Source organism: Harpia harpyja, chromosome 6, assembly GCF_026419915.1.
Source record: "Harpia harpyja isolate bHarHar1 chromosome 6, bHarHar1 primary haplotype, whole genome shotgun sequence".
Taxonomy (NCBI): Eukaryota; Metazoa; Chordata; class Aves; order Accipitriformes; family Accipitridae; genus Harpia; species Harpia harpyja.
Window position 1 is genome coordinate 45,261,700 of NC_068945.1, and position 14,695 is coordinate 45,276,394.

At 39.9% G+C, this 14,695-nt stretch overlaps 1 protein-coding gene across 6 annotated transcripts in view; it reads left to right on the plus strand.

The window, feature by feature from the left end:
• The window catches only part of PTPRZ1 (protein tyrosine phosphatase receptor type Z1), a 145,315-nt gene that overhangs the window by 36,529 nt on the left and 94,091 nt on the right, over positions 1-14,695 (plus strand). For all 6 annotated transcript variants that reach the window (XM_052789390.1, XM_052789392.1, XM_052789391.1 and 3 more), the window contains exon 2: positions 4,397-4,462. In XM_052789390.1, coding sequence (XP_052645350.1) covers positions 4,397-4,462 — 66 coding nt within the window. The remainder of the gene's footprint in view (positions 1-4,396; positions 4,463-14,695) is intronic.

The window sequence follows — 14,695 nt, forward strand, 5'->3', positions numbered from 1 at the left end:
TTAAAGCTACTCATTTTTTACCCTTACGTGTGAATAAATACACGTTGATTTACCGCTGTGAACATTCTGATCCTCAAAAACTCAACCGAGGCCAGTAAGTGCAAAAGGAGTATCAGACTCATGTCAGGAGGAAGAAAACCTGGTTGTTTATACTTTTTAAACAGGAAAAAATATCTACAAGATCTTATTACTCCCAGTGCTATGCTTTAACCAGAAACGCATCTTCTCGGTTTGCCCCTGTGACTGAACATGAGACAAGGTCAGCCACGAATCAGTCAGTCCCGCTACCCCTCATGAGCAGGGGAGCATTTGCCACCATTATTCCTGACTCCGTGGGCCTCGGGCACTGGGCTGAGCGCCGTTTGGACAGAATATAAAAGGAAACAAGTCTCATGGCCTCACACAGAAAACTGTGGCTTTGAAGAAGGGTAGAAAAAGGGAACAAAAAGCATTTAATGGTATCTTGCATGTCTCCTTGACAGGCATAGAAAGATAACCATAAAACTGTTTAAAACATGATCCCACAACTGAGCTGCCTTGTTCCATGAATAAATCAACAATCTATGGAAACAAGTTCAGCAGCTTCCTGGAAGCAGAAGAGGACATTAAGGATTTTTTGCTTCATAAAGCAGCACCTCAACCAGTAAAATTCAAACTATTTTGGGCACTGGCTGGAGATGTCAGCCAGCGTCACAGGAATCATGCTGACTGTCAAGCTGATCAAGCTCAAGTATCAGCATCACAGATTTACATATAAAACCACAAATTTGACATCAGTTTTGCCTTCTCTTTTGTGAAGATGTTCTCATTATTACTGTATTCATTTAAATTAAATGTAAGGAATTTAAATACACTATTTAAACAGAAGTACTTGCTGTCATATACCATGAGCAAAAGGGATGTCAATTTATTAACTCAAAATAAAATTTTAAAAAAATTTAAAATAATTTCCTTCCAGCTGGCCTCTACACTGTTAACTGGTCAACACTGACAGTTTACACAGTCAATGCTTTAAAGGATGCATGGTTGTGTTTTGCCAGGGCAGTTTGCACAAGTAGCACAAAGGAAGAACTGCTGCATTCGGTTGTCCTCATACTCTCACACACAGCTTTTCTCTGACACCCATGCTATGATTCTTCAGTTGCTGCCTTCCCTAAATAGCATTTGCTTTTGTTCCCCAATTTTGCCACATATTTATAGTGGAAAGAGGCAAGACTAAAACCACAGACAATCCCTGCACATGTGAGAAGGTGCATGGCTGTGAGTATGCTGGGAAGGTACTGTGGGAGCACAATAGGTGAATAGCAGAGGAAAGAAGGTGTATGAACTTCTAAGGTCTCCTGGCATTCATAAAGAGTTTCCGTAAGATTTACTGGGTCTATAAGTGTGTAATGCACCAAAAAAAGTGAACCTTGCCCCTTTTTTTCTTGTTCATTGAAGCTATCGCTCCTTGTCCATCAGACCTCCATGTGGAATTTAAAAAGTGGTGGGACGCTCTCACGCCTAAACCCTGCTTAGTTAGCATATGAATGCTCAACTGATTGTTTGAAGTAACAATTAGGAGGACAATGGATAAAGGAGGAAACTGGAGACAGCAACTAACACCTGTGAATCAGAACTTAAACAGCTTTCTATTACATAATTAATTAAAGAAGCAGGCACAATGCACATTGACTTTAAAATGTGGTCCAAAGGCTATGCTGGTGCATGTAAATCCCTTTTCAGTGCCATTACTTACATGTAAGGTTTGATCTTTTTGTAAAAATCCTAGTCATGAGTGAATGTTGGGAAGCGTTGCAAGGGGGGGGGTTGGCAGGGGTGGGGGAGAAAGGGAAGAGAAAAACATTTAAGGGCAATTGCAATTTCATGGAGGAGGCAGAAGTCTTGATGAAGTTATTAAAACATATGGACTTCAGATAGGTAGCAGAAAGTCATTGTAAGACACAGAACATTTCTAACCTTGCAAACAGCAATTAGGATTTAACATCCTGTAATCAGCACTACATACTTTTCTGCATTAAAGGAAAAGAAATGGATGCTATGAAACTGTTTCATTAAATTGTATTTATTGCAGAATGTGAGCAGAATTCTGTGGCGCTTTCTGAAGGAAGCAATCCATATGTATGCTCAACATGCTCATATGCAATTATTTCTTAAATAGGTTATATTGTGCTTCTCTAGAACAGTATTTAATGAAGCTAGTTAACGTTATGACTCTCAAAATGACAGTCTCAAAAAACCTATATCTGCAATTTACATATATTAATAAGTATTAGGGGCATAGTCATCTATTTGCACACATCAGTAGTGTTGCTAGAGTTGTACTGGCATAAAAAGGATAATGGTGAAGGTTACTCAGTAATCAGAATAAATCAGTGAGTATTTATACAGTTAGATATTTCTCTCTAGAGAAATATAATGTCATTAAAAAGTATCTAATATCTAGCCTTTTCTCTCCGTAAAGTTTATAGAGATACAAATAACTTCACACACTTCAGCTATAATATTGCTGATGATAGTATATAGCTGTCATGGTTTAACCCCAGCTGGCAAGTAAGCGCCATGCAGCCGCTCACTCAGTTCCCCCCATCCCAGTGGGATGGGGGAGAGAGTCGGAAAAAAAATTAAACTGGTGGGTTGAGATAAGAATGATTTAATAACTAAAGTAAAATAAAATATAATACTAACGTAAAAATAAAAAATATAATAATAATAATTGTAATTAAAACGAATATAACAAAAAAAAAAAGAGAAATAAAACCCAAGAAAAGACAAATGATGCACAATGCAGTTGCTCACCACCCACTGACCAATGCCAGAGCAGTGATCCACCGCTCCCAGCCAACTCCCCCCAGTTTATATATTGAGCATGACGTTCTATGGTCTGGAATATCCCTTTGGCTAGTTCAGGCCAGCTGTCCTGGCCGTGCTCCCACCCAGCTTCTTGTACATCTGCTTGCAGGCAGAGCACGGGAAACTGAAAAATCCTTACTTAGGATAAGTACTACTTAGCAACAACTAAAACATCAGTGTGTTATCAACATTATTCTCACACTAAATCCAAAACACGTTGTACCAGCTACTAAGAAGAACTCCTCTATCCCAGCTGAAACCAGGACAACAGTGAAATGACATTTTAGAATATTTTGTTCACTATCTTTAAATGGTATCAGTAGTACAAAGTTAGAGAAAACATGTAGAGTCCTGACCACACTGAAGTGAAAGTTTAAGTCACTTTGATTTCCATGTAATCTACATTGGTTCTTTCTAAAGGACACTGCAGAAGATGGTTTCTTCAAGGGGGAGTTGTATTAATTTTAAAAGGGAAAGCATGGTTGTGATGAAAAAGGGAAAGAAAGAGAGAAAGGAAAGAAAGAGAGAAAGAAAGAGAAAAGAAAAAAGGAGAAGGAAGAAAGAAAAAGGAAGGAAAGAAAAGAAAAAGAAAAGAAAAAGGAAGGAAAGAAAAAAGAAAGGAAAGGGAGGGAGGAAGAAAAAGATGGGAAGGAAGGAGGGAGAGAAGAAAGAAAAGAAGGAAAGAAAGAAAGGAAAGAAAGAGGAAGGAAGGAGAGAAAGATAAACTGGAAAGCACTTCTGTTTGCTTTGTTTGTATCCTTTATATGATACAATGTTGATGGTATTTATATTCTGTTTAACCAATTGTCGTGGTTTAACCCCAGCCAGCAACTAAACACCACGCAGCCGCTCACTCACTCCCCCCCCACCCAGTGGGATGGGGGAGAAAATCGGGAAAAGAAGCAAAACCCGTGGGTTGAGATAAGAACGGTTTAATAGAACAGAAAAGAAGAAACTAATAATGATAATGATAACACTAATAAAATGACAACAGCAATAATGAAAGGATTGGAATGTACAAATGATGCGCAGTGCAATTGCTCGCCACCCACCGACCGACACCCAGCCAGTCCCCCAAGCAGCGAATCCCTGCCCCCACTTCCCCGTTCCTATACTGGATGGGACGTCACATGGTATGGAATACACCGTTGGCCAGTTTGGGTCAGGTGCCCTGGCTGTGTCCTGTGCCAACTTCTTGTGCCCCTCCAGCTTTCTCACTGGCTGGGCATGAGAAGCTGAAAAATCCTTGACATTAGTCTAAACACTACTGAGCAACAACTGAAGACATCAGTGTTATCAGCATTCTTCGCTTACTGAACTCAAAACATAGCACTGTACCAGCTACTAGGAAGACAGTTAACTCTATCCCAGCTGAAACCAGGACAACAATACTTACCATTCCAGGTCCAAGATAAGGACAAAGTAAATAATTCATCAGTTATTAAAACAGTGATTATCTTGTTGGAGGGGGGGGTGTCATCTACACTTCATGTTCCTGTTAGGCTTCTGGTTTTTATATTGTAAATTCATTGCTATTTTGCAGATTTGGTGTACGGATACTATAGACAGCAGCGGAAATTGATTGAAGAGATTGATTGGTCATATACCGGTAAGCAAAACTGTCTACTGAAGAACTTATTTTGCTTTGATATTTTCATGTTCATTGTTATAACTTCAAGCGCCTGTTATGTCTGTATACCACTTACCATATGCCTAAACAATTGCTGAAGTAAAAATGTAGGAGATGGAATTTGAAAAATTGCAGGAACTTTACAACAGGAGAGGCTATTTTCATTTCTTATACCTGTTACTTTTGGAAAGAGAAAGTCCTCATCCTTAAAACCTTAACCTGAGACATGACTTGATGAAGGCTGGGACAACATATTGTTAGGTGCTTGTTTATCAGCTGAATATTACTGCTCTGGCAAGTTTGGAAAGCAGACAGAAAGACTGAAACAAGGCACAGCACATTATGTGGGTAAGAACATATCCATATACCGCATATGAACTTCTGCATTTTGCTTCTGAGCACCTGAGCATCCTTTCCAGGTGCCACCCTGATTCTCCTAAAAAATCAGTCATTTGGGCTCTCTCATTTGCATAAGGAAGAAAGATACATCCTTAAATTCTGCATGAACTTTGCCTCATCAAAGAAGGACTATGGGGAATTCACAATTAGCCTCCTAGATTCTCCTGTAAAAGTCAAGCCACTTTCAGTAATATTGAAAAGGTAATTTCGTCCTAAATGATGGGTGTATTTTACCCAGAATGCAAGAAGTGACTTCCTGAGGATGTGCATAGACTCTTACATTTTTAATGATTTAAGTTACTGTTTCAGAAAACATCAGTTTATGAAAAGAAATAAGGACTGTCAAATTTCAGTCTTTCATATATTTGGTTCAAAATATGTTCCTGTAGTTAAAGAAAGTTACACCATTCTTTTTCTTTCTCTCACTCTCTCATTTTTGAGACAGTTTTTATCTTCCAAGGTAAAACATATCTAACAAGTTTTGAGCCTAGAGAGAATTGAAACAGGCTAGTCATAAACCTTTCAAAATGAGATTTATAATGAAAACTCCCACTTACACACATTGTACTGCAAAATCCAAGCATAAGATCAATCAATACAATATTTCATGTTCAAAATCCATCCATTTTTTAATATTGCAGTTAGAGGAATGCAGGGATAAGCCTCCAGGATTACAGGTGACCAGAGGGCAATTTATGAGTTTGCTTTAAACAATAGCGAATAGGTTTTGCATAGGATATCAGAGGATAGAGCTGTTCCCTAGCCTGCACAGAGCACCCACCCGCTGTGCAGCTGCTGCTGTAGCCGCAGGTCACGTTTGCTGGATATTTTGCATGGCAAAAGAGCACAGACTTTGCAAGCCAGAGGATCCAGACCTGTTGGTTCTCTCCCTTAACATGTGAGATACCTTCGTGTAGTCATCTCAATTCATGTGCCTTGCCCTAGTGACTCTACTGTTGGCAAAGCTTTTCTCCCTGTCCAGACTTAGATAGTCAGGTGCATGTGGTGCATGGGGTGGCTGAATTTGAGAGGAGCCCCGCTCAGCACTGTGCGCCCTGCCCAGCAGCCTCCTGCCCCTGCAGCATCCTACCCAAGCAGCATCCTACCTCTGTTCCTGCTGCCTCACCGGGCCCTCTGCCGCACGGGCTCCCTGTGCCCCCAGCACTCAACACAGCTAGCTCCACGCATGGTCAGACGTGGATTTTCAAAGCTGTCTGGGAGGGCTGCATGTAAATCAGGTGTCTAGGGCTGACAACTGTATTGTGAGCCGTGTGCTATGTGGTGCTTTCCTGAAATACCAGGTAATTGGTTCGTGACCTAAAGGGAATACACGAATTCAGCTTTCACTTAAAAAAAAGACAGTCTTCCTGAATGTAAAGAAAAATTACAAATTTTAACATTGTGTGTTGGAGGCACAGAAGTCTAGAGGCTGAGGCGTATTGATTTTGATCTCATTCTCTTATAATAATCTGTTTATTTCAATCTCATTATTTTATTCCTGGGGCAAGCAATATCAGGTATTGTATGTATAACTAGTATACCTAGCTCAGACTTACGGTTTTGAGGCATAGACCAACATGCACATTTCTGAATGGATGACCTGTGCTTTGTCAGTACATCGTTTCCTCAGACACCAGTTATATTCTTCTGTCTTATAACCTGCTCACTGAAAGACCTGAAAAATTAACCTCTGTGTGCCAATGAAGTGTTATGAGTGGGCCCAGGGATCCTGCAACCATAGAGTTTAATCCAGCATAACTAAGAAAAATCTGACTGGCTTGGTAAACTAGTCGGAGTTTGAGCAGATGTAATTCTCTATAGCAAACAAGAAATTTCAGATACATTAGCCACAGTGGGTCAATACACACCTTTACTGGGGTGGTGCTGTGAGATGAAAGTAAAACGGAAGTAGAGAAATAACTTGAATCTTACCTGCTGAAATCATGCAATTTCTGAAGGTAAAGTTTCATAATAAAGCCATTTCATATACTGTAAGTTAGTGTGAGTCATCATCAGATTTTGACTCTCAGGTCTGATGAAGGCATAAATGTTACTGGAAATATTTTGTAGTACTTCTAAGGGCTCTGCTTTAAGCCATAGACAAATCCTGCATTTGCAAGCATGAATTTAGTTTTTTGTGTCCTGACTTTGCATATATTTGAATAAACAAATACAGTGTTAAAGAAGTGGAAGGCACAAGTGCTTGTTACAGATGCATCCAAAGTTTTTAGGAATGAGTGGCTCCTGAAGCTAGTTCATTAGTAAAATGACTTTTTTTTAACAACCTTTCATTGTATTTTTCATTAAAACAGTGATAGAAATAAGGATTTGATGATATCATGAATAATTTCAAATGGTGTCATATACTAAAAGTGAATCCAGCCATTTCTGTTGTAGAAAAAACAAGTGTACTGAGAAAGTTCATTTCCTCAAATCAGTTACATACTAATTGATGACCAAAGATCATTTAAACATTGTTTAGCTGTGCCACTGAGGTTAGGCAATCACATATTATTTCAAACCATAAAGTGAGCAATATGAGCTTCAATTATTTGTCTATCATAGAGATGAAAGATTAATTGTTATTGATGCCTTCTTTATCTGCATTGTTTTTGCCAGAAGGAATGATACAATGCTGTTTTCTGGTTGGTTTTTTTTAACATGGCTGGTTGACAGTAGTCTGTGAAAACTTCAAGCCTGAATGTTCACATGTAGAATTACCAAAAGATGCCACAAAGAAGATTTTTTTTCCCAGTGAAATTTCTTTCTGTTGGGTTTTTACTCTTTGAGATTTGGGTTCTTGTTCACAACAAGTTATGTGGTTTAGGGGAAAAAACCAGAGCTGAATTCTGTTAAAAGCAAGAAAATCTAAACAGCCTTCCAGGAATTACAATCGCTGAGGGGTTTTAAAATTTTTAAAAATTGAATTTACTATGGAAATGAGTAGCACAGCAAGTTCAGTGTTCTTTGTCTCATCGTTCAGGAGTATTAAGTTCAGTTTGTGCTGCCATTCATTATGTGATACGCTGATACACCATTGCCCTATAAATAATGACAACTCTGATCTTGAGGAAAGGTGTTGGGTCTTTGGGTATTGAAAGAACAATTTTGTTGTTTACTGGCAGAATGTGAATCATATTTCGCTTTTCTCTGGGGGGAAGCATCATGAATCACAGAATCACAGAATAATTTAGGTTTGAGGGGGCCTTTGGAGATCATCTGGTCCAACCCCCTGCTCAAAGCGGAGTGAACTTCAAAGGTGAAGCAGGTTGCTGAGACCTTGTCCAGCACTGAGTATTGAAAATCTCCAAGGAGGGAAATGCTGCAGCCTGGGCAGTGTGTTCCACTGTCATTTTGAAGAATTTTTTTCATTTACCCAACTGCAATATCTCTTATTGCAGCTTGTGACTGTTGCCTCTTGCCCTTTCCCTGTGCACTGCTCTGTAGATTGCCTTTACATAGCAGTAGACTTCAGCTAGGTTCCTCCTCTTGTCTCCAGCTTCAGCAAACTCAGGTACCTCAGCCTCCCCTTGCACAGGATGTACTCCAACTCCCCGATCATCTCAGTGGCCCTTAGGTTGTTAATATCCATCTCGTACTGGGTTGGGGAGGAAGTCAAAACTGCACTCAGCATTCTCCATGTCACCTCACTGGTGCACAGTAGAGGGAAATAGTCACTTGCCTCGTCCTGCTGGCTGCATTCTTGCTAATGTAGCCTAGTACATTGTTGGTCTTACTGGCTGCAAGGGCACACTGCTGACTCACACATGATTTGTCTGTCAGGATAATTAATTATGATCTTTTCAGGTAATTTTTAATATCTGGTGTATCTCAGTAGTAAAACTTGGCAGTACATCGATGGTGCTCGTCTGGTCCTTGCACCAATACTTTCCACAATAACGATGGCTGGACATAATGGCTTGTTGCTTTTCTCCCATGTTGAACATTGAACTGATCTTGCTAAGCTTAAAATTGTTATCATTCTATGTCTGATTCAACACCCCCTTGAGATATCCCCCTAGTTTATCATTGCCCATTACTATCACTACCCAGACAAAACCTTTGTTGTCATTTGAAAGGCTGTTTTTGCCACCCCAAGTCCTGGAAATTTGCACTGATGGCTTGAAATGTCGATGTCTGTAGTTTGGCTCAGAAATGAAAATGGCCTTATTTTGAGTGGTACTGAGAAAATGTAATTCTCTTTCTTGCCCAAACAAGATCTAGTGTTTTCATTTCAAATATTGTTCTATCATCTTTCAGTACTGGGGAGATTCTACTGCAAAGTCACTGCTCATAAAGCTTATAGGAAAGTAGGTTGTTGCTTATATCCGTAATTATTTGCAGGTGTATATTGCTTTTCACTCAGCCGAAAAAGTGAGCAAGGATCTGCACTATCTATCTCAGCAGTGCCTCAAGAGAATGATTTTAACATTGGTAGCTAATTCTACCTATCCTATAAAACGTCTGCTGCTTCCATTACCCCACAATTTGATCCAGGTAAACTGGAAAGTTTCAGGTTCTCCCCTCATCCTCACACAGTCTCCCTGTTCAGCAGCAATCTGCTGGGAGGATGGACAGTGGAGTAGAAGCTGTGCTGAAGAGTGTTTGTGTGAGTGTGGGCACCTATGCATGCTCCCCATGGACAGCTCCAGGAGCAGGGCAAGGGGAGCTAGAGGGTAGAGGCGCGGGGTCTGGGTCCTATCCATTGCATGCCAGGTGGGGTATGATAGAGGAGCCATTTCATGAGCCAAATCCTGACGGTGGGGCTGTGTGGGAGAGCGGGAGGCACCGGCAAGAGCCTGCTGGAGGTAGGATCCAGGAGCTGCCTGCTAAACCGACTGATTTAATGGACAGTTCTACCAGACCAGACTGAAATGTCTGTAAGAGAGCCCTGGCCAAAAGCTGATGAAAACTCCTGCCTTCACTGGCTGGATAAAACCATGCTCTGGGGAGATGATGCATACCAAATTAAGTTCAAATTTTTTCTTGCTAGCTAACTACCATGGCTGTATCAGCATAACTTTGTGAGAATATCTGGTCTTTTTATCACCTCCTGTGAAATAAATCACTTCGTGTTTTATATTCACCAAGTATAATCATGACTGATGTGCTGTATTGGTTGTGAGTAATAAAGAAAAGCCTATACTCTTGGGCCCTGTTAGTTTCTTCTGTAAAAGATGCAGCATAAGAAACCAAAATAACATGCATTCTTTTATTAACTCATATAAAAATAGCTCTGCAGAGGGTCTTTTCTTTTTTAGTAGACCTTATGCTTCAGAGGCTGTCATACCTTTTCTTGCATGATAGCTCATTACATGTATTTACATCCCCCAGATCACATAGTCACTCATGGTTCCAGTGTTTTGTCACTAAATTCACAAGCTCATTAATTAAAAAGCCTATTACATTATTATGGTTTTGGGAAGGCTGATGATTCAGCAACAGAAATTATAGTGTTACGCATCTGTTCACATCAAAGAGACGAGGTGTCCTCAAGCAGGAAGCTAACATGCTGGCATTGCTGGCCATAGAGAAATTCCTTTTAAGATATCTCAGTGTACTGCATCAACAACACAAAGCATGTTATTCAACACAAATAAGGTATGTATTCAGTGTATTTATGATTTTTGAATTCATATGAAGTGGTATGGTTCAGAAGAGTCTGTTTCAAACATCCTTTCCTTTCAATCAGGAGAGCTGATCTTTGAGCAGTAGAAGGCTACTAGCAGCAAAGTGCAATTTATTTAGCTTTGACTCAGTCAATATTTGTAGGATAAACCAAGTGGAAAACTGTTGCAAGGAATTTTGGGGGAGCAGGTAAGAGAGTTGGACCCCGAATTCAAGGACTTTTCAAAGTTGGATGCTTGTAGGACAGGTATGAAGAACTGCATGTTGGTATTCATATTTGGCTCATCACTGGTAAAATTATAGCATTTTTCTTTCAATAAAGATTTAAGTGATCTGTTAGCCAGAGTTTCCTGATAAGGAACTCTGATAAGACCTGTTCCTTCCCCCATTTCACTCCTTTAATGCTGTCAACGAAGGAAACAGCTGGGTCATTTTCAGAAATTGCACAGCATCTCATTCTGAGCATTGACCAGATTATTCAAATGCAGGAGAGTTGGTTTCTGAAGTATAGAAATCAAAGCGTGAGGTATTTGCATAGTGTGGCACTGCTGTTTTGATAAGGTCTGAAAAATGTAGAGACTACCCATTAAGTAAATGCGTTTGGAAATTAAAAGCTTTTTTAGGAGTGCTGTCTTTGGGAATACACCAAAGTAAAATAAAAAAAGCAGACTGTGGGTATCTCATGGTAGACTACAGCCTCTGGTTAAGCCTCTTTGCCTTTCAAAACAATCATAAAGGTATCCTCATGTATATACTACTGAACGATTTCTCATTTACAAGCACATTCAATCTGTGCTGCAGTGGGAAGGATATGTTCTTGAAGACTACTTGCTTACAAAATGCACAGATGATTACTTTGAGATCATCATCACCTCCATATCAATATGATTTACGGATTTGTGAAGTTCAGAGCCCAGCAAATAATTCTCCCATTGCTTATGTTTACAGAAGGCCTTGCTTTTCTTACCTGCTACAACCTATTTGTTAGGACTTTCTTACAAACATTTTTACTCAAAGGCAGTTCTGCTGTATTTATAACAGGTTTTGATTTTTTCCCTAATGTATTCAAATGCCATTCATTTCAGTATGCACAGTTTGCTAATGTACTGGAATGAGGGCAAAAACTAATTCTGTGCAACATACTCACAAATTTGAAGGCATTCATGACCTTCCTGTAACTCATTAATTCAATAGAAAACAAACCCTTCTAGTTAGTTTTTCCATGGGTCAATATTAAAGCAGTCCTCCAAAAGGCATGGTTAGACAGGTCTTCCTGGCTAGGAGCTCAGAGAGAAGGAAGATGAAGGGTAAGAGGAAGGATCCTGAGAAGGAGGGGGCAGGAGCAGTGTGGCTCCCCCGCCCCGTTGACCGCAGAAACCTCTCATGTAGGCTCAAGTGCCCCTGATGCCACAACCATCACAAGCTCAGTGAGGGATGTATGCTTGGTATTTTGCAAGTGCACCTGACTTAGTTAAGCAGAGCATAGGAGGGGCAGCACATACTATTTCAATTTCTAAATCTTGAATGCTAAGTTACTGCAAATTGCTGTAAATGAACTTAAACCACATTTTCATGCTGTACTTTGGAATTTCATTTTCGAATGTTACAATATTACTTTTTTCCTCCAAAATAATAATTTTTCCAAAACTTTTCAATTTAAGAAATTAGGGAAACCCATCAGCAGTTCTATTTTGGATGAATCAGCATTTGCTGAAAAAAAACCCCTAAACCACTGAAAAATCCTGACCTTTCTAAAATTAACTTGTAGAAATGGCACTTTCAGTTCCACAGGTCTGCCCCTGCCACGTGTAAACTATGTCACCTTCTCATTTCAGAGGTAAAAATATGCTTCTGCTTATCTTCAGCCGCATGTTAGAGCCAGCCCAGTCTGTAGCTTGGTGGCTGGACCCCATGCTCTCTTGTGAAGCAGTAGAATGGTTGTTGCATTTCCTTCTACCTGCTCACTCTTACGTAGGCCAGGGGGTTGTGCAGGTGTCAGCAATAGCTAGTTTGGTCTGCAGGCTTGCTGTGAGTTGCAGTAATTCGCAATAAAGAAGGTAAATTAGCAAGGGACAGAAATTGGTTTTATTTGTACACAGAATACTTTCTGTCAAGAGTTTCTGAGGGATGATGTGTGGTGTTTATTTATATACAGTTGGTTTATATGCAGTATCGTGACTTATATTGGCACATTAGCACAGTTCTAAGAAACCTGAGTTATACAGGAGTGTCATACAGCTTATTATTTCCAATGGGGAGATCCACTCTTGGAAGTTTTCCCAAAGAAGTCTGTGTTCTGTTTCTCTACCAGGGTAACAAGATTTCCACACCACCCTGAAGAAATAGTGGGCATGTCGAAAAGCTGCTTAGATCCCAAAGAAAGTATATAATCCAAAATTAAGGCTCTGTGCCCCTGTACTTGTTCTTAAATTTCACAGCCTTTCTTCCTTTTGCCTTTTTTTCTACAACTGTGGTGCATATGAAACCACTCTTCCATGTTCAAAGTCATTCCTTCATGTGGATAAAGTTCTGTTGAAACCTGTCAAAGTCTATAACTGTTAATTTGCAGCAGTCCATGGGACACTGGCTGTGGCACTGTGCATCCACTAGATTTATCAGCTGAACTGTTCCCTCCATTATTTGGTTGCCAGAATCATAGTAGTTCAGTGCTCAGCATCTCTTTCAACTGTGAAAGGTGCACAAAGTCCTTTTTGTGAAAAGCCAGGTCAGGGCATCTAGCTGCATACCTATTTAGCTAGTTCTTGCTATGCTTCAACAGTTGTGCTTGCAACAAACTCCATATCCATCCTGTGGCAGCCTCTTTCTGCTCTCTTCCAAGAGCTTTCTTTATGAGAAATTAAACTATGGCTTGATCTGATAGTGCCTGGCATTGACCCTATTTTAGGAGCCACAGAAACAATTGACTGTCATCTTCCATCCTTTAGCACAGATGCTGCATTTAAGAGCTAAGATGTTTTCCCTCTGAATGTGGTGTTTCTCTGTCAGTGCCTTCTCTGTCAGTGAGCTTTATCTGATGAAAACTGTGTTAACCAGAAACATTTTTAAAAGGCAGTTAAGTAAATGAAGATTTTAAAAATGGAAAAGCAAAGAGAGGGACAATGTGTTGAATGCTGGAAAAGAGAAAGAAGAATCATTTACATGTAAGGACTTGGAAATTTGTTTTCAAACTTCTGGTATTTCCCTAGCCGTGTGAGGATTCAATTCAGGGCTTGGGTGCATGGTCATAGACTGACAACAATTATTTTTACTGAGTTAACAGCAAGAACAAGCACACAACAACAAAAAGCCCACCTTGCATTACCCTGCCTGAGTAACTGAAAGGGAAAAAATGAAAAAATACTGTTGCTGGAGTATTTTAGGAATACTGGGTCAACGGTTCATAAATTCTTTTCCCCTATTCCAGAATAGGGTGGATTTTCTGCCTGCTTGTACATGTTTGGACCACTTTACGTATACGCAGTACAGTATGGTCAATCTCTTTTTTTTCAGCTATATTCTTTCTGTCAGTTTTCAGGAAAGCCAATGTTTATGGCTGGAGTGCTAGTCAGTGAAAAATTACAAGCAAAGAGATTTTTAGTTATTATTATTCAAATGCATCCTCTTGAAAGCTACCTTTATAGTAGGGCTGTGGTATGTGTGAACAGAGCTCTCTAAATAGGAGCACTAGCACATTACCTCTTTAATCTGTATTTTACCTGCTGTCAGAGTATCCAGAACATATCGAAGGTGACCAGCACAAACAGGCAACAGACTATTTGTAACACGTTTTTGTGGGACGGGGCACATACTTTAAATAATGCAACCATTTGTTTTCTTCAGCTGTAAGTACCCGCTTCAAACAGATTCAGTACGTTATCATAACTAATCTTTACCAACACATTTAACCACCAAGAAGAGATCTGTACACCTGCCAGTCCTAATGTGACCATACCATGTGTATGTGATCAAAATGAGAACAATACTCGTTCTCCTCTGCATAAAAGGAACCAATGATAATCTGCTGCAGTGGCTTGATCACACGTCTGAAGTTCCCTTTGAAATCATTTGTTTTCTCTAGAGAAGCTGTGGAGCATGTGCTAAAAAGAGTTTTTCTGGATGACTTCCTGTGTCTTCTCGCTCCATCCCTTTCTCAAGAGAAATCTTCCTACCCTTTCCATTTGACAG